The following is a 21,451-nucleotide window of genomic DNA, read 5'->3' as shown; positions in this document are numbered from 1 at the left end:
GAAGTACCTTAGGCGGAGAGTCAGCTCTGTCCCTGCTTTGCGCTCAGCACCTTGCTTGTGACTCTCAGACAAGAGGATCCTTTTATTCCTTCCTCCTCAACAGGAGGAGGAAAAGCTGGACAATGAAAAAAAAAGGCACACTGCTCCATTTCAAACAATTCCTGAAGAAGCCTGGGTTTTTTATGAAAAAAAACAACCCAGGACAATTGACTGGAGTGTTACACAGACACAAACGCAAAGCAAAAGTTACCTGCCATTTACGATTTCTCTCTACATAATGCATGTGTGTATACACACAGATACAATTTTGAGATAGCGTGGGGAAAAAAATCATATGCTGGAATCCGCGTCTCCACAAAGAGCTCTGAAGATTTGAAGCAAGTAAGGGGAGGAAATAATTTATCAGTTTACATTTTACAAGCCATTCAGCCAAGCTTATCCCATGGAACAGTGAACTTCTGCCAAGGTTTCCATGAAGTCAACACTGAGCAGCACTTTCAGAACGAAAGCAGCCGACGCTGGTACTTCAGCCTTTCCAAAGCCAACACCATTTCCAAATGTGGGCATGTACAAACCCACACACGTGAGCTCCCCTTTCTCACTCACCACGTAGTGAGGTGTCCACACCACCATTTAATGCTGAATGTCAGAGCTCTGATGTAACCGTTCTGAAGTGTTGCAGCACAGTTCTTCATTTCACCAGACCACGAGTGTATCACCGAGGATCCAGAGCGGTATCTCAGCCCAGGCAGATGCACCACACCGATGTGTTTCGGTTTTGCAGCCTGGAGAGCCCCTGTTTCCTATTACTGACCGAACTGTATAGAAATATCTCCAGCTACAGAACTACATTGGTGCCACAATTCAAACACCACACAAAGATGACGGCATCTCAATGTATGCTGTAAAATAACAGTGAAAATGAAGTCGGGCTATTAAAAAAAAATTTATTTAGTTTTTTTCCATGAAAGATTGGTACTACAATCAATGTAACCATTTAATCAGTCAAGTATGTGTTATAGGCAGGCACAACATTACGAAACAGGCAAGTACGATGCCCAGTTAAGCGAATACAGTCTGAATATCTATTCATCCACTATTTCTGAAAACAGAATTATCAAATATCCACCAGGGAAAAAGATGAACTATTTTAGTTTCTCTTTGGCATACTTATCAGGACAATGACTTAATTACAAAAGTCTTCTATTGCTGCCAGTGCTGTGAAGAAAAAAAGTCCTGAATGGAAGATTGTATGTCAGAGCTCACTTTCGGGACGCAGGCAACCTGGCTAACGATTCGGAACCGGTGATAAACGACAGTTCAGCTGCCAATGCTTCACGAGGCAGACAAGGACCACATTGTTTTACACTGCAGTTTTGTTGAAGGTATAAAAAGAATTACAGTAAATTTATGCACAGTACATACATCTTACACACAGTTATATAAATACCCATGCTGTGGCTGGACTTGGGGAAGTTGCTTTATCAATAAGAAAGCTAATATCAGACCTCCCGACGTCCATTTAATACACATTGCACTTCGCATCCAGTAATATGTTCATTTCTGTACCTCTCAAAAATAGATTTAAAACAGAAGCGAAGAATAATATTGAATCTTTCCATAAACTTTGTTTTCTTATTTACATTGTAATATTCCATTATACATAAAGACTGCGTTACGATACATTATCTTCATATAGCTTTTTGTAATACATACAGCTTGAAGCTATTAACATCTTCATTTGGGAACAGAGATATGAGCTTTAATAACAATTCTAGCCTTAATTTTCCTCTAGTTTGTTTCACTGAAACCACTCTTTGACAAAGAAAAAAAATCCTCCTTATTGGGGAGGAAAAAACAATCCATGTTTAAACCACCTCTGGATTTCCTTAAACCACTGAGGAACTTAGAAACCATAAACATTTTTGCATAATTATATAGTCACTTCAAAGGCCTGTAACTTTTAAATTTAGAACACGAATGACAATCGTGACCATATCTTTAACTAAATTTTTTGAACTTTCAGTTATTTTTCAAACATAAACCAATGAAAACGCAATCATTAACCGTCCATCATCTTGGTACACCTGGGAAGAGTTCCTATGTCATTAGGGAAAAGGTGAACATGCGGACACCCCCGTTCACGGGGTGAGAACATAGACTACAGCAGCACTTGTCTCAAGTTATGGTGCACGTGGTTGCAATACGGGGTATAAAACAAGAGTAGAATTTCCGACATCTGTTAAAACACAAAAAAAACCTTATTGTACAAAAAGTCATTCACATTCTTTGCAATGAAGTGAGCAATCAGCTTTCTGGACTCTCCAGCCGGCAAACTCCTCCTTCTATGGCCACCGACTGTCCTGCCACAGCTCCGGGAGGAAGCCTTGAAATGTGAGTCTGTGGAAAAGTCAAGAGAGCATTACCAAGTGAGAAGAGAGGCAAAATTACGCAGGACACAAAGCAAATAAGTATTGAACAATTAAGCTGTTCCATCACTGAAGTCTGAGGACACACTACAACCTGAAAATCTGAGAACAACGGGGATTCTTTTTTTCCCTTTGTTGGCATTAATGTTTAGCACATGACAGATGTGAAGAAAAGGTATATGGGATGACCCAGTGTACCGAAAGGAGAAGAAAGGAATATCCAGCGTGAAGCCAAAAGGAAAACTGCTGTGATGTTCCATGGGTTTTACGCCTGTTACTTAGGGAGAATCACAAAAGTTTAGTACTGCATACAGAAATATACCTTACAGAAATCTTAGACACAATAAACTATATGACAGAGAGAAATTAACACTTCAGAGCATAAGGCAACTGCCATGATCAGGATGCAAAGAAATTTCTCTGCATAAAAACCCCTACTCATCAACCAAGAGAAACCCAAAGAATTCCTCCAAAATATTTGTTACCAGCTGTCAAATAAATGGACCCAAAGACCCACTGTCTGTCACCAGGCATCTTTTCCATGGGGAAGTTTTAAAAGCAGGCCTTTGCGGTGGCTCGGTAACACCTGAGTGTGTACGCAGGACTTCGGGTTATCGCTCGGTTGTAACTCAGTGACACCAGAAGTCGGTTAAAGAGCCGTTAGAGTATGAGGTGCTTTTTATTACCGATGGGCAAAAGATACTTCGGCTTGTTGTTAAAAGTAGTTCCTTTCCCTCACACACACGTTTTTTGTACTGTTTTGTACTGTGAAAAGTGCTCATGTTTTCCGCCACACTGTTGATTTAGAGCCACACCAGGACTGTTTTCGGATACACCGATTGCTTTCGTATAGGGCCACATTAAAGCAGTGTTTAAACAGAACAAAAGGAGTCAGAAGAGTATTTCTGCAAACGTTGCTCTTTCCTACTTTTGGAGCTGCTGAGTGGGCTCTGGTGGAACAGAAAAAAGAGCCTTAGTGGAACTCCGAAACGCGGTAGGGCTGATAACAGCATTTCCACAGGCTTGAGGCAGCAAGTGGCAATGGCAGGTCTCCCCAGCTCACGTTGCGCTCCAGCCAGCCCTCCCACCGACGGAGGAGTGCCGCCCTTCACACCCCTCGTGAGCGATTCATTTGTGCTCAGACAACACAATGCTTAAACAAATACTAAATGTGGAACTAGGGATGATTTCTACTGCGATACAAAGCTCACAGCATAGGAGTTGCTGGCGGGTAGAAACTGCAGCTTCCTGTAAGCGCTGCCAACTACATATTGAAGTTCCTCTACGTACATTAACCCATGTACCATATTTAAGTGCTGCACAATGCATAACCTGCAATGAGGCAACGGGCTGTGACAAGAAGCTCAGATGGAGAAGTTCGGTACAGATAACTTGCACCAACTGAGCAGCAAGTGATTCGAAACCAGCCACAACTCATTGCATCTCAGAGACATTTTGTATCTCAGAGGCAGCTTCTTTCCATTCCTTTCGTGATAAGGGTGTCCTGATGTCTGCTTTTAGGTGGTCTGGCTTTCAATTAAATTACAGAGTGAGATATAATTAAATACAGTTAAATGTTTTCATTTTACTGCTAAAACTTTGATCTCTGGCCTTCCTGCTTGATATATGAACATCTTCCTACTTTCAGAACAATTTTGATTACAACTGTGATTTACCACTTCAAGAACAAAAGATTCTTTTCAAATTTGTTACAGTTTCCCTCAAACACGTAACTGACAATTTTTGGAGATGTTATTTCGAAAGTTTAAGAGGGGGGGAAAAAAGACAAAGGAAGAAAAACAAGTGGAAGAAAGATATTTTCTATTTTATGACCGACAGACCCACGACATTTTTCCAGGTCTGTGAAAATTTTGCAATAAAAAGTGGGACAGGATGACAACATTGTTCAACGGGCTCAGTAGCAAATGACCTCAGTGGAAGAATGCTGTGCTTGGTTAGAGAGACACTGCAGTCAAGGCAAACAGTGGTCCATCTGTAAGTGAGATTGATTACACAGTGATCAATCACAACGATCAGCAGATCATTGGAGAAACACAGAAAAAAAGCACAGAGGCATGAGAGGAAGCTTGTTACCAAAACAGAAGAAATATTAGCACTGTCATGATTATCATTAATCTCAATCAATTTTTTTTGTTATAACTACAACAGACCTGATTTACCTAAATTACCTTTATGACCCAAGTTATGAATTAACCTCTTGCAGACGCTTGGCTTCCCCCACAACCCAAAGTCAAATGCCTAATAGACCCGGATGCAATTCAGGAGAAAAACGTGAGGCTTCATTGAATCCACAGGACATTTATAGGACTTGTTATTTTAAAAAGTTAAGTATAAAATCCTAGTAAGTTTTTGAGCAAGGAAAGGACGATACACAAGGGAGGGGATAAGCAGATAGTCAATATTTACCAATACGTTATCAAGTCGCTATGCTTAGACAGCTGTCCAAAACACATTTCTTACATGAAAACTCATTTCCTGTAAAAGGAACAACACGTTTCCATACAAAAGACCCCAAACCCTGGTACACGAGTATCTGTACACTCCCATTGACATAAGCACTCAAACCACATAACAAAACCTTTCTTGAAGCCTCTACTTGCATCCTGTCTATTTGCATACGTTGTAGGAGCAAATACAGATGCTCTTTTACCCCGACTTATTACTTTCACCAATGGCTGCCTTACGTAGACCAAAACCAAGACAGATCCAAGGCGACAGCGTTTAAAATATGTTACCTAATAAGTAATGTGAAAGGATAACATTGCCACATGAAGACAACTTCAGATGAACTCCCAAGTGAATTCTTACAGTTTTATCTCGCCTGTTCTTAGTCATAAGAACAAACTCTAGTAAATAAAAAGAAAGATCAAAGAACATTTAATATTTTTAAATGTAACCACAGAACTTATTTGTAGAGTTTGTTACATTTTTATATCCCAACATCATATTTTACATTAAGTCCAGATTGTGGAGTGGATTAGGTTTAGATTTTAAAAACATAAAAATAAAAAGCAAACAAAAAAGAACAGAACTGGAAAGCTTTTAATTGGATTTGATTAGTCTGTCAGCTTTACAAGTTGAATGAACACACATCTGGGGAAAATTGAGCCTGGGAGCACAAAAACAGGAAAAGAACAAGTTTTTCTGTATTAATCCTCCACCCAACTTCGGGGAAGCCTCTCTTTGAGGAAATCATATGCCAAAGAAAGGTAGATTAAGAAGGACGTGACTATCCGTATCTTCAGCTCCATAAACAGAAATTCTACCATCCCCAAAAATGTTCTGGTTTGATGTGGCTTCCTACAGAAAAGCGAGGTTGATGAGGGCCTACAAGGAGCAGAGGTCCTGACAACTCTGAGACCAGTTAGTCACCACAGATCTTTGTCTGCAGCTTGAAGGAGGGACCTCATGTCCACAGTCCAAAAGGAAAGAAGGTGAACGACAGAATGAAATAGTTGATTTTGCTTCCCAGCCCTCCAGAAAGCACAATCAAGCTAACCAGCCTTCAGACACCGGTTCTTGCTCCAGGTACTTGCCATCCAAACACACGTTTCCCTCTTTCTCTCCTGATCAAACCAAAACCATGGGGCAACCACTCCCCCAACCCCAGTGCTGCAGACACTGTCCATGGAACTTTACCAGCTCTTACTCCCTTTTGATGCACACTGGAAAGATTCTTAGTCCTCTTCAAGTCCAAAACTAATAGATCTTTCTGCCCCGGAATAAGCGTTAACTGCTACAGGGACAATATGTGGTTTTATCTTTCCGTCATGAACACCTGGTCTACTTTTCAAGTTACGTGTTTTAACTTTAAAAAAAAAATTAACTACAAGTTGTGTCATGACTTACTTTACTTCATGTCTCATAGAAAAAGATCCTGAAACAACCTTGAGACCAGCTAATGCGAAAGGTTTTTTCCATCTTTAAAGGGCTAGTCTCCTCCTTTTATTCACATAAAAGTATTAGTTTGTCACATCAGCTATGTTTTCTTCATTAAAAGCATAAATACAATATAAAATGAATATAAAGTTTAAGGCAAAAGTCAGACAGAACTGCGTGACAGAACGGAAGTCAATGAAACGCTGCCAAGAGGACAGAGTACAACTACCACATGGCAGCACATTCAGTTCTTCGGCAAATCTAGGGAGTACTCCATGTGTTTAGCTTTCTTATTACATGCTCAGGATATGCTTTGGACAGAATAATTTATAAACCAAACTTTTTCCATTCACTACTCGATTGAGATAGAATAGAATGAAAGACCAAGGACACCATAGACTTAATGCAATCACTTTCTACCACCTTACTCCTTCAAGAAAATTAAACCCAAACCCATATATTCTTTAGAGATTCGGAATCACTCAGGGGTCTACAAGCTTTCTAGCTGGGTACACACTTCCGTCTGGCTGCCTAGTCTCAGTTTGTTTTCTAGGCTGTAATAGCCCATTCTGGCAGCAACAGCCATCCTCTGCTGCCCTCTCTCCTGGGAAGCTCTTCCTCCAACACGGTTTGAACATACACCTGCCATGAGACAGGAGAAGGTGTTCCACAAACTACCGGCAACTGCTGCTACCAGAATATCCCATGTGCAACTTGTTTGGTGAAATCTTAGATAAAAAAAAGGGGTGGGGTTGGGAGGGTGGGGTGGTGAGGAAGGGAGGGTGAAGAGAGAGTCCAGAAGGATTGTCGCTGTGGGCAAAAGACAGAAAGACAGACATACCGACTGCACATTTCTGCCTCTCGGGCACTGAAAATGGTGATTCTACATACAGGTTGCTTAGGAGGCCAATGGTTTCCCAAGCTCAAATTAATTCTGTAGGTTAACTATACTACTATACACTTCATATGTATCTAAAATCATTAATAAAATGCATTAGAGAAAAAAAAAATCAAATTTTCAGAAAGTTGAAAACTGCAGCATTTTAATCTAATTAATTCATACATGTATTTACAGTCTAAAGCCATGTACCAACCAATCATCTATTCAGCTCAGCATCTTGGGCTTTTGTCGAGGTATTACTGCCGCGTATCTTAAAATGTGATTTTTACCATTCTGAATTGCAGGTGCTAAATCAGATAACCAATCCCATCTTCTCAGCTCCATTCTAAAATATGTCAGCCAAATACGAGAAGACTTCCAAAACTACTGGCTTTATGCAAAAACTGAACCCAAAAACCTGAACTTATCTTCCCATCTCAGAGCCCATAATTTCCATGAAGGTCTACGAGCCAAATATTTTAACTAGTATCTTAGCACCAAAGGTTATTTCCAACAAATATAAATATCTTATTTTTATGAGAGAACTGGATGCTCTACTGTACGCACAGAGTTCTTTTCAAGTGAGAAGACTGATTCCCCAGTCTCCAGACAAACAAGTGTGCAGATTAAAGAAAAAAAAGTGTAACAGTGACATATACTTTTCCTGTCCCATGAAGTTAAAAGACTGTCTCTGTAGTCCGAAATGAATGACTGAATTATTTGACTTGGTGTTTCTGAAAACTAAACAGGCTCAGTAAATTTTTCCACTAATTTTCTAATTAGGATTCTTCCAAGATGTATTTCTTCACCCAACGAGCACTGGATAACCACCCTTCTGACAAAGGGCTTTCAGAGACTTTTCACTCACAAAGTAAAACACAGAAGCCCATCATCAGAAAAAGAACAACGATCACTACAATCAGTGTTTGCCACATGTATCACTTCAAACGTAGAGGGGAGTCATTTTGGTAAATTTTACAGTTAGTAAAGACAAATAAATCTGATTATAAAATCTAACATCTCAACGGGAAAACTGCAGTGGAAATGGTCTCCCTGCCCACTCTGTTTCTGCCTGCTGAGAAATGCAATTAACTGTCAAAGATAAAGTTTCTGTTTGCATATTGCAGCCACAACACTTGGTGTGGACAGCACGCTGTTGCTGACGGATGTTTTCAAACACAGCAATATGCAGCACTCTCCACTACTGCTACCCCATATTTTGCAAAGCAACTTGAATTAGGTCCATTAGAAAATGGAAAGAACGGCATACGTAGCTTTGCAACATGAAAAACCGCCACAACATAAAGCTTAGTAATTCATGTCATAAGAACCGAGTATGTGCCAAAGACAGATTGAAACTGGCAACTGAATTCATTATTACGACTAGATTTTTAGCAATCTGTCGTCCACGTCATCTAGCTGTTAAAAACCTAAACCCCATGCAGCTGAATTACAAGGATATCTCAAAAGTATTGCAACCATTACTAACACAGATCATATAGAAAATTTATACATATTGGAGCCACAGTGAGCTGACAAATTATTTCAAATACTGACACATAGCACAGGACCAAAATGACACATTGTTGGTATTGAGATTGGATCTTTCCCTGGAAAGAAAGAGCTCTAACTCCAAACACTACCGAGAACACAGTGAGGAAGTACCTATTTTCAAGCACAAACATCATCCACCACCACCTACTCTCAATCACTAAGATAATGTAAGAAACTTGGGAGATTCAGGAAAAAAGTAGTTCCGTGGCACATCGTGCCCACCTGTACCTTCTGCACACGGAAAACTGTGGGCCTCAAGTGAACAAATGCTCTGCAGACCCTGCCTGAGATAAAAGGGCTCCTGTTTGATTATGCACAGATACACGACACCGAATCAAAGAAAGGCTGCCTGTCCAGAACGAGAACCTTCAAGAGATATGCAGTTGGTATGTGAATTCACACTGCACTGTCATTTGAGTCTGAGGAACGTCTTTTCCTTTGTATGAGCAGACAAGGAACAAGAAGATATGAAAACTATGCAGTAAGAGGAGTAAATCGATTTGTAACTATAGCTATTTCTCCCCCTCCCAAATTACATGGCAGAAGGATTCAAAGTCCTTCTTGCAAACTGACATGTAAACTGCTCTACCAAATGTTACACCAACCGTTAGGACCTCAAACATTGCACATCACCCATGGCAGTACAGACAGCTCCAAGAAGCAACGCTGTAGTCACCAGCATAGAGCTATTTTCTCTGCAGTGACAACAAAATGCTTAAGCTCTCAGAATGTAACTGACTCAGTTCAAGAAAATTGGAACCAATTAAGTGAAAGCAGCCAGAGTATCTTTACAGAGGTCAGAACTCCGGTAACAGGATGACCTTGTTAGCTGATGTTATGATCAGCTGTTGAATCCATTATGAATCCATAAAAAACATCTGGAAGGTTATTCTGAACACTAGTGTCTCAAAGAGACAAAAGTTTGGGCAGGAAATCTAAACGAGCTAACTGCTTATCAAAGATCTTGAATTCTTACCAAGTAATTCTTGAGTCAACATCATAACAACAAAAAAGGAAAAAAACACCTCCTCTGTTCTTAAAGATATTTAACCTCCCAGTCCTTCAATCTACAAGTCTTAACCTCTGCTGAGGCAGCAGTTACTGCTACAAAAGGAGCCAGGTAAGTGCAGAGGAAGTCCACAGATTAATATTTTCTATTATTCTCATGGCTGCAGCCAGAAACCTCCACAGCAGCCTAGAATATTCTAACAGCATCACTAACAGCTAGAAATAGTTGAGCATCAGCTTATGTGACAGTTCTACCATCATATAGATGGCAATGCAGGAAGTTGCTCCAGGAGCTCCTGGGAAGCCCATTCATCTTCCCAAAGAACAGGCCTAATGTTGAAACACTCTGCCATGGTACTGCTTCAGGAAGGAAGTCTGAGACTGGCAGCTTCTAAACCAGAACATACCTGTCTCAAACTCACGATAGCTGAGGCTCCCAGGCACCAGCCTGGAAAAACTGTAGCAGTAAGTGGTGTAAGCTGGCTCCAAGAAGGATATAGTCAAAGCTGTTCAGATGCAAAGTTTGTTTCCTTCCACACCCGGTATGTGACAGACACTGGCACCAAGTGATTATGAAACTGCTCACGTCAAGAGGGATGACAAGAAACAGAGTACACTTGAAGCAGCAAGGATGTCCCTTGCCTAGCTGCTTGTGGCAGTGATGTAAGGGCATAAGAATGAGAGGGAAGTCAACGAGATATCCACTATGCAGGTAGTGGAGATGACATTGCCAGTGCTACCGGTGGTGGAGGAGCTGAAAAAAAGGGATGAACTCAGCTCACCCAGTAAGCCTCCACAGTATTTTTAAAGTAACGTTCAACCAGATAATTTAAACCAACGTTCAACAGGAAACAGTGACTTTTCCAGGCAATTGGTTTTCCAAAAAAAAAAAAAGGACTGGACACCTTTCCAGAAAGTATGCTTTAAACCAAACTATTGTTAGTCGTGGTGCAAAATTGTTCCCCAGCTCTTGCAGGCTCAGCCATTCTATGCTGGTGAGTTAGCATTCAGGCAGCCTGGCTTGGAGGCGAGTGGCCAGGAGCAGAACCCAGTCTGTTCTGAACTGGGAGGAAATAAACCCTGACTGCAAGGCTACTTCCGAATCAGTACTTGGAGAGCTCACAGTGCTAACAGCCAGAAGCACTGGCAGGTCAGGACCTACAAACCACTTTGAGTCTCCGCTTCCACTTTCCTGTCCCACTGTTCTTTTACAGAGTTGCAGACAGTTAATGGGTTGAGAATCTTCCCACCTCTTGAGCACATCAGTGTCTGCAGGTGAGCTGGTAGCTCGCTTATGTCTACGTACCTTGTAAGGAAAAGGCCTCCTGTATCTACACAATCCTCGTGCAGGGCTCAGGACCACCATTTGCTAGCTCCTGCTATGAAGCATTAACCACCGATGCACAAAGAATCACACCAAGCTTGTAAAGCAGGATCCTTTTTTTCCCTAGTATGTACCCATTTTTATAATTACGATTCTAATATTAGACTAATTCTTAACAGTATACACTTCTCACTTTCTAGAAATCTTGCTATAAAAATGTTTTCATGTTCATTAAATTGAACCAGCCCCAAATCAGCCACTGTGACAGTCTCTTCGTTTAAGAATAAATTTGAGTCTTAGATTGATGAAAGAAAGAAAACCTGAAGCTCCTTATCCCCTTAGAACAACAGAAAAGCAAGATCTTTCCTTACAAGCCACTGCCTGATCATCTTCCTATGGTACTCATAAACAAGTGATATTTTATGCTTTTTATGAATTCTTATACCATTATTCTTTCACAGCAAGCTCTTGAAGTTAATTGTACCAAAAGAGTCACTCTATTAAAGAAGCAATTTTATTTTTCACTTGCAATACATTGTATTCTATTTCAAGCCTAGTTTTCCATCTATAACTTAGCCCTAGTTGAAGCAGAATAAAATTCCGGCTTTTATGACAGAGGACTTTTTTTGATCAATAGAAGTCAGCAGCAAAAGCATTTGTGGTTTTTCTCTGGAAAGCATTTGTGGCCACAGACTCAAAGGAGGAAGAAAGGGAGGGGGGATTAACTCTTCAGTGAAGGTCAAAAACATAATTTAAAAGTGAACCGAGAAGAGCAGCTGGGTCTGTCAGCACAATCGGGATTTGCCAGCTGGAGAATTTACCAGCGGTATGAAAACAATGCACACCAGATGTCAAATGTTGCAACTGCGAGTAAGAAAACATCTCTGGGCAAGGCACTGTCATGTTTGTACTCATTGCCGGACAGATTTCATATTTTGCATTTTATTTATTAATTAGACAGACGTTGCCAGGAAGAAACAATAGTATTTCCTTAGAAGTAGCTTTCGAGCCTGCTGTGTAAGCCAGAGGCAGGTGCGCACGCTGCCGTAACGTAACATTGCCCACTCTAACCATCCTGATTTCACTGTGAACAGAGAAAAATGACTTTTAAACTAACTAGCGAATAGTAGAACATCTGCAGCTGAGTGTGGTTTAGCTTCACTCAGTTCTGAGCTTTTAGCTTGAGTTTGGATTCTTTTCTATCAACTCTAAAATAAATATTAAGAAAACAAGCGAAAACACACCCTGCTGGAAAGAACTCTACATAAGCCATGGAAGTGAGTTCATCAGTAACACCTGTACCAGCACTTCCTTCACCAGCTACTTTTTATCTTCCTCCTCCTTCCAGGGCATTCTTGTCTTTTTGTCTACTACCTATTTTACTCTCTGGGGGTGAACTCATTCATTCCCGATGCTTCAACCGCCATTCTCACTGTTTGAAATACCTGATGTCAATCTTCTTTTGTACATTCCTTTATCATCTTACATCCTCTTTTGAATTTATCTCTCAAATGAAATATAGGAGGAAATAAAGGAAAAAAGAAAAAGATGACAAAGATTTGGACTTTGAACTCCTCTCCCTCTCCATTGCTGATGACTAAACTTTCAGCAGATCCACAAGCACCCATTTCAGCAGAGCAAATAAATCCAGACACTCAAATTCTTTCCTTTCCCAGGCTTTAACATTCATCCTTCTTTAAATTCTACCACCAAAATGCTGGATGTCTTTCTTGCTATTATCTGCTTTTATAAACTTCCTGGCTGTCACCTCTTCCTCTAATACACGCAAATATTCCAGTAAACATCAACGCCTTCCCAATTAGTTTAACTGTACTGGGGAGCTGCTGCCTTGTTCTAGCTCTCTTCCCCACCTTTCTCACTGCCTTTAACCAGTTCTGATTGCTGACTCCTAGTCTAGAATATGGATGGCTGTACATTTATAAAGATCTACAGAAATTATGATTTTTGTCTCTGCTTGCAGCTTCTCCCATGTTCATTGTCATTGTCCAAACACCACCCTAAAGAGCCAGTATAGCTGAACTGAGCTAAAGTTACACTTACAACCACTGTCAGCAGAGAAAACGGAAATGTGTTTGTAGCACCTTTTCCTGACATAATCCTACAAAAGCATAGGTTTGTTAAATGCTGCACACAGGTTTGTTAAATGTTGCAACTAAAAAAGTAATTAGAAGTGCCCAATCAATATATACATTTAACTGCTTATGCACCCACTACTTTTTCCATTACTTTAAAGACAATTTTCTTGTATATTTGATTATCTTTTCACATTCCTCTTAGGTGTACTCATTCCACTGCATTACAACCTCTTCTTCATGGCTTACCTTAGCTTTGCCATCCTGTGCAGACATGTATCCTACACACATGCTCTCTGTTGTATGGCTCCACAGAAATTCCACTATAAAGGAAAATGGGAGAAGTCAAAAAAATGCATTGGTTCAAAATATAAGATGTAATTTAACAAGAGTGGAATCTTGAGAAACAAACACAGCTTAAAATATGGCTTGGGAAAGGACAAAAAACAAACACAAAGAACAAAGACTACTTACTAGAGTAATTTAATCTCAAAAGAAACAGCTTTCAAACCAACAAGATTTTCCTGCGCTATTTGCAGTCACACGCTGCAGAGCTAACACCCAGATTGAGGATGTTAGTTCAATCATAGGGAGCCTCCAAGATGAGAAATGCTTCAACTGCAACTAAGGTTAAAAGATAGCATCAACTTTTAATGCAGAGGCCTGTTCCACCCATAAAGCAGAAACCGATAGGACTTGCCCTGAACCCAGACCGAAGCACATGCCAAAAGCATAAACCCAGATGGCATACAGGGATTCTATAGAATTATAACGCTATCAACAGAACATTTTTTCACAGAAGTGAGCATAAATATATAGATAATATTTAACCACCAATGGGTAAATGGAGATTTGTGGTTTAGCTCCTCAAGTAGGATACAAGAAAACAAGCAGAAGTAGTAAAGTCTGCAAGAGGAGAACTGAAGATACAGCGCAGGCAGGAAAGACATCTGATGAAAGCAAAATAATCCTGTGGTCAACGCAGGAGCGATGTCCAGTGGAAGCAGAATAACACTGCACAATAAGCAAGAAAGGTGCCTGGCGAAAAGAAAGCAAGACCTGGTCCCAAAAGCATCAAGTGCATACGCAATCACCCCCTTTCTTTGGGGAGAGGGTAAGGAGCACCAAAGGTCAGAGAGGAAAGAAAGGTGGAATTGGGCTCATTTTGATTTTGACTGCCCCGTGAAAGCACCCTCAGGTCTCACCACCTTGACTTCTAGCACTAGCTACACGGCATCAGCTTTCTGGTGCTGTACACTCACAGCTCCTTTAGGATACAAACGTTAAAGACCAACTGTTGTGTTTGTAGTGATAACAATTAAGAAAACTGAGCACTGCTAACGTGTGGTGCTAATGCAGTAAGACAGTGGTCTGGAGTTTGAAAGTGCAAATTATGAACTGTTTAAACAGCCTTTACAGAGATCTTTAATTCTCTCATGCATCCACAGGTATCTTTGAATGTACACACACACCCCTACTCTGCTGCCACACAGAATTCAGACACAGAGCACATTACTCATATGTTTAGGTCCCATCCAGCGGAGCTTTATAAATCGCCACACTGTGTTCTTCCTGCTCCATGTCACAGACATTTTAATTTGTGTTCATTAACTACATAATTTGGAAAGGGGAAAAAGAAAGAGTAGCTGATCAGAATTCAGGGTGTTGCATTGAACACTGTAAAAGGTTGAGGAAATAGCAATGAAGTGTAAATTCTTCCATTGGATTATGGAAGGAGTCTTACATGAATTACACAAGATGCCACGAAAGAGAGAGACTTCCATATACTGCAAAAAGCATCATTAGGTGGTTTACTCGTCCCTGTTCCTCATGTTCGTTCGCTATGGTTGATGAAGGTCACAGTGTGCTCAGTGAGCTTATCCTCTGAACCATCTATCCTCGCATAGCAATGAACCCGGAATAGAAGATCAAAGTTTAGACAATCCCAGCAAGACTTAAAGATTCTGACAGATATGCAGATCTCATCATAAAAGAAAAATGAACTTCATTTAGGTATGTGCTTTGCTCCCCCGTAATAGATTCATGACTGATATCACCAAACGTTAGTCAAAAGATATTTAGTGCAATTTAACTGCGTCCAATGAGGCCGACCTCTCTCTTAACAGCCCAACAGTTCAACTGTCGGCGAAAGCATTTATTTTTTGCAGACAAATTTAATCTTATCTTTCAGTTTTGAGGAGTTGGGCAATAGTTCAGGCCAAATACCCTCAAAATATTATTTGTCTTCACTAACTCTAGCCGTATTTTTAAGTTTTTAATAATTTTCGCCTTTTATGCTGCCCACCAAAGGTAGCATGTACTAGCATGGAACATGCTGGCTATTATAAGCAGTAGAATTACAATGAAAATCCTAAATTACATACTGATCTGAAGACATTTCACATTCTTTCAGCCACTTGATAAATCACTTTCTTGCAATTTGTTTCAATAATTTTAACCTTTTGGAAGGTTAAGTAGATCTTCTTTATTATTATTTAATTAAACTTGTATTTTCATTTCCTTAAGTCTTCTTTAGGGATAGAATTTATGTTGTCGGATGCTTCTCCACTAGATCAACGATATCACAATTATTCCATTCTGAAAACGGGAAATCAAACTTGTAACGTTCTCTGTATGTTTAGCAACCCAGACCCTGAATCTGGAGTCAGGATTAGACAGCCTTGGCTTTCAAATAGTTGAAAGAAAAGAGTAAGATGATTGTCAAAGTCTATTTAATAGTCTAGTTCTTCAAAAGCACAAGCTTTTTAACTAATAACTCAAAAAAATGTAACATACAGAAGCTATTTCTAAAACTTTTTCCCAAGCCTTCCAGAATGCTTTACCCAACCCAGCCAAGCCTTCCAGAACTCCTTTGTGGTCCACCAGGATAACCCCAGAGCCATCACCAGAACTGTAAGGCTTTACCTCCCAGATCTCTGGTTCTTTGTAAAAGCAAAATAAATGTACATGCAAGTCTTATGGAGAAGATGAGATGTTGACCAAAAGCATAAAACACTCATAAACTTCAACCGTTGGGTAGAGAAACATGAATGTTATTAACTGTATTGACCAAAATTACTTAGAGCGAACGACTGCCAGGGGGTATGATTAGACTCCTGTCAACCAACACAAAGTGGTACATGACATTTAAAATTCTTATAGTAAGAAAACCAGTGAGGTGTAACACAGGAACAAGACGGACAGGTAACATACACCTCATCCTGTGCCACTGTGATAACTTGATGCTAACGTGCTGGAAGTCCCTGAAGTGAGAGCAATAAATACTGGAGTTTGTGCGGGTTAACCCGTCATTAAGAGTATCTCTGCCTGCTAGTCCAGGCTGGCTGCGAGCAGCCTGACTCTGGTGACGCAAGGTTAGCATCTAGTGGGACAAAAGGAGTAATGAATTAAAACAAAGGTGAGGTGGCTTTCTAAACAGCAGCCTATAGATTAAAAAAAATTATGCACTTCATGGATTGCCAGGTGAGATGCTATGAGCTGCCTGAATACACAAAGTTAAATTAGTTGATCACATTTGTCATGTCAGATCTTAAGAGATGAAAGCTCCTTCAAATGTATAATGTTACTGACAGCGACTCATGAAACACTTCGGGGAAACAATAATAGAGCAGAGGATTATACAGAAGAAAAACATTAATTCTGGTAGAATTCTAACAGAATTAGGTCCACATAAACCCATAGCACGACCAAACATATGTGCCCACACTGGAGCAGAACCACAGGGAAGAAGCTGGTACAAGCGGCGTGCTGAAGTAATTGATACGCCCCCAGTCCCAAATCCCTGCCTTCAAAGAGGAACACGGGCTGTGCTGCCTCTGGGTTGTATTTACTTCCACCCACCTCTGCTATCCTGGCCATTTCCCTATGGCAAACGGCACGACAGTTCACTTAAGACACTTGCTCTGCTGTAGAGCAGTGAGACAGATGAGGATCTTATTTCTAGGACACAAACAGGGCTGAAGGGCTGTAAAACTTCGAGCCTCTTTAATAAGTGAGCTACTGATGGCAAAGTACAGTTTTCTGTTGACCTCAATATAAACAGCAGGCAGTCCGGCTGTCTGCATATGCTAACAGTAACTGTGACTTATCCAAACAGATTTTCTCGCACGTAACAAAAAATTTCTACGGTAAAACAATTTCCCTTCCAAATTTTAAGTGTCACCTCCAAATTTTCACATTTTGTCCTGCAAAAAGGAGGAACAAAAGGGAACAGATAGCGATTTTAGCACATACACCACTGAGAAGCAGTACACAGTCATACGCGTTAACCCTTGCTGAAAATGTGATCCTTTGTATGAGAAGCATACGCTGCCTCGCCGCAAGTAACCGTCATTTCTATCCACAGTTTTAGAAGGATCCCTCACACCCCTCTGAGTCACAACTCTGCTCAGACACAGCGAGTCAGAAAGAATGCTCTTTTCTGCAGTTTTAGAGAATGGGCTAATACTACTCTTTCACTAACTAGAGTTTAATCTCCTCAAACCATTTCCATTCCTTCATGTTCTTTTTTTTTCTGTGGCCTTCAAACAATGGTGAACATGCAGAGACAGTTTTTATTTCATCTCTCACTTTGAGTTAGCACCTAGCTCAAATAAAAATGAATAACAGTAAATGAATTTCTTACCTAGTAAAGTTGGCTTTTCCTGTGGTGATTCAGGATCTGCTGAACACCTGCAAGACCGAAGAACTATCACACCTCCAAGTACACCATCTTCATTGGCTAGAAAAGGTGAACCTGGGTAAAATCATTGGGGAGAATTATTTGCAACAGCAATAAATTCTGGGGTATGTTTTTTATGTGACTTTCCTGCCTTCCCACTTTAATCTAAGCACCAAGGGCTGAAAAGAACGTCAGGTCAACCAGTGCTTTTACAAAAGCCTGTTTTTTCTAGTGTTTCTAATGAGTAACTTTCTAAACAGTAATTACTAACCTACCAGTAATCAAAAAAGGAAAAAGAGCTACTTGGAATAATAAAAAAACCCAAACATACTGTAAACTACATTTGTGTGCACAAAACCGCTTATTCGTGAATCAAGGAAGACGTAATAATGAAAAATGGGGCATCAAGTTGAAAAACAACCACCCCCATGTCTCAATATTTAGTTGTTTCTGCACTATGGGCACATATGAAAAAAAAAATTCAAGCAAATTTGGGTCACTTTAAACAGTTTATTCATTTTTCCTAATTTAAAGCACTTTGTACAGAGACATCATCCAACTGGTAGAGACCGTCTTCCTTGCTACGTTACGAATATCAGCACAAAAGCCAAAACACATCCCATTTTTTACAGTGGCTTTTCTGTTGTTAATTTAGGACATATGATATAAACCATCTTCTACCAGAAGATGGAAAAGTTTTAAAGTTAGCTTAATCTAATCTAAGTATTTTTCTAGTCCATAATTTGAAATGAGATTCCTACAGTTTTAAATGTGGAAGCAATGGTATGATTTACACAGGATTGAAAATGTCTTGAGCCACAAAATTAACCAAGTCCTTGCACTAAAGCCCGAAGAGACCCTAGTGACACATTTCCAATACACTGTGATTTCAAGCTGAACATACAGTTGCAACAGCCATTTCACATATTTCTTTTCAATGATTTTCTTTTAAATAAATTAGTATACTATGTCTAGCATAGACATTGTAAAAGGATTTGCTGGCCACAAGAACTTTAGAGTAGATCTACTCATCAGCCTCCTTCAGCTTGCCCACAGCTATTCATACGATTAAAATTACTCCTTGATGCAAATAACAACAACAAAAACAACAGTAAGAGCCAACCCCAAGCTTTACTGTAAGGAAAACTGAAAGCATTACCATGTCTTCTCTTGACATAAGAGCAGCCACGTTCAAAAGCGTTACAAGGTGGTCATTACAATAGAAGCCCATATTGCAGGAAAATAATAAACATGGTATGCTTAAAAAAAAAAAATCTTACTTGATGTAATACAAACAGATGGTATCTTTAAAGCAGCACTTGCTTGCACAAGAACTACTACTAGGTACCGCTTACACCTACTGTATTACTCACTGGATGTGACCAAATCCCTGTGAACCAAGAACCCAGCCAATCATAACGTAATAGATAACAGGAAAATATGTCTGGTTAAAACAGAAGTGCAAGCCTTGGGAAGTTGTAGAGTTTTACCACCCAAATCAAAATCTTTTACTCCGTGCTTTCCAAGATGCTAAGTATGTATCTTACACTCTCACTGCACTAGCCAAGTGCTGGCGAAGTGTGTGGTATGAAAAACCCAGTGGTTTTCTTCATAGGGGACCTGCGTCCTTTCATCTTTACTTCAGAAACTCAGGTACTTCAAAGACAACCTGAACTTGGTCTGCAGACCTAATCTTATACTCAAGTGAATAAATTATCCACGCTATAAGCCACGCTGTGGTGAAAAGTCATTGCAAACAGACAGAAAAACTTTCGTTTTGTTTTGTTTCAGTAGCAGTGTTCCTTCTCCTCTTTCAGGGCCTGCAAAAGGTACTTTCAAGGTTCTAGTGAAAAATAGTCTTTAATTAGAATGGTTAAAGATGTCCACATGTTCTGCTTCAGCAGAACAGCCAGCAGAGAGTGTTTAAAGCATGGTTAAGGCCACACTAAAACCCTAAATCTGTATGAATGCACATAAAAATAGACACCAATTGCTGATTATAGACTTGATGCCTCTAAAGTATAGCTCTACAAATGCTTACATTGGGTTAATCACTTTCTTTTTTTATGTGTTTTTCTTTCTTCCACATTCATGAAGGAGTATATGAAAGCAAAGTCTGCAAATAAACCAATCACATATTTCCTCACTTTCCCAATATTTTTATTGACTATGTACCATCACCACTGATCAAATTTTCAGTAACTTGAGTAACTTGCACATGCTGGGCTCTCACTTTTTAAACTTCAAGAGAAGACTTGGCAGAGTATTTCTTTCCATATAAAGAGTCTGCAGCAAAACACGTAACTCTCCATTGTCATCAGAACTGTTTCATTTTTACAGGGGTGTCTTTGCAAGACCAAAACATTAATTTTCTCCCCTGGAGTACAGAATGCAACAAGCTATCTCTCAAAGTATGTGTTTTGTGAGACTTTTAAAAAAAACAATTTAAAACTTGAGCTTCAAGCACCTAAGTCAAACTCTCGAGCTTACAGTTTCACCCAAAGAGATGCTCTACCTATGGATCTACAAGTACAGCCACGAGAACAGCAGTTCTGACAGTGTAAAGGGTATTTATTTATTGCCTTTGAACATGCTGGCCACTGTATTGCCCTAAACACACACACAATTATTTTCTAACCAAGTTACTTCCTCCAATCGTTATGCACCAGGGAAGCTTTATTACCAGTCCACAAAATTCAAAGGCTTTGAAGTCCATGCTGACTGCTCAAAAGCTAGAAGGGTGACTGTGGTAATTCAGCCTTTGCTGAAGTACATTGCCACTCTACTGTTATTTCAGCTAAAAAACTCAAGAGGATTAATTTAATAACACTGTACATGATAAAAGCATGATAAAACATGATAAACTATAGTTTTAACTTCAGCACTCATAATACACATGTGATAAGGAATTTGACTTATTTAAGAGTAATACAAGTTGGATCCCCGTCGGAGTAAGGACAAATATTGGTTACACCAAATGAGACCAGGTCTTACTGCACTAACTTGGCATGAATTGAGTGTAATGGTAGCACTGGGGTGACACAGAGATGAGTGAAGCGGCTTGGAGTGACTTGTAGGGGTAATTTGAATTGAGAATTAAATCAGGAAATGTCTTAGAAGTTTGTGTTATGCAAACAAAGCAAAGAAGACCGGACGCACTATTCTCTTCTACAGATGGAAACAGTGGTACTTGCCCAGTGGTGCACATCAAAACCCAGAACGTCCAGGTTACCCTCATTGGTAGCACCTTGACCAACATGCTACAACATGATGATGAAAACGATGGGATTGTGTTGGCTTTCCTGCTCCAGTCAGCCACGGTTCAGAGCCACAGCAATAGAGATTGAGCCAAAGTACAGTTCCAACTCCAGAAATTACTGAGATTTAGTATTATCAGCTTCTACACCATTTTATCAGCTGCAGAATGAACATTGTTCTGGAAAGGAGAACGAGGCTGAACCAAGAACACAGCCCTTCTTCTCACCTGCAGATACAAGCAATGAATGAAGACAAACTTGCAAAACCTCTGCAATGACTCACAATCTTCTCGCCCGTGCCAATTCCACGGCCCATCTGTTCCCC

The 21,451-nt window shown here is 40.0% G+C and overlaps 1 protein-coding gene across 1 annotated transcript in view; it reads right to left on the bottom strand.

Moving 5' to 3' along the window:
• Positions 1-895: 895 nt before the first annotated feature.
• The window catches only part of TASP1 (taspase, threonine aspartase, 1), a gene marked incomplete at its 5' end in the record, with an annotated part of 41,581 nt that continues 21,025 nt past the window's right edge, over positions 896-21,451 (bottom strand). Inside the window, 3 exons of the mRNA XM_010132360.1 lie at positions 896-2,400; positions 13,438-13,511; positions 17,834-17,944. Coding sequence (XP_010130662.1) covers positions 2,308-2,400; positions 13,438-13,511; positions 17,834-17,944 — 278 coding nt within the window. The remainder of the gene's footprint in view (positions 2,401-13,437; positions 13,512-17,833; positions 17,945-21,451) is intronic.

This window comes from Buceros rhinoceros, unplaced genomic scaffold, assembly GCF_000710305.1.
Source record: "Buceros rhinoceros silvestris isolate BGI_N320 unplaced genomic scaffold, ASM71030v1 scaffold6203, whole genome shotgun sequence".
Lineage (NCBI taxonomy): Eukaryota > Metazoa > Chordata > Aves > Bucerotiformes > Bucerotidae > Buceros > Buceros rhinoceros.
Note: the sequence above shows the minus strand (reverse complement) of the source record. Positions and strands in the feature narration are given on the sequence as shown.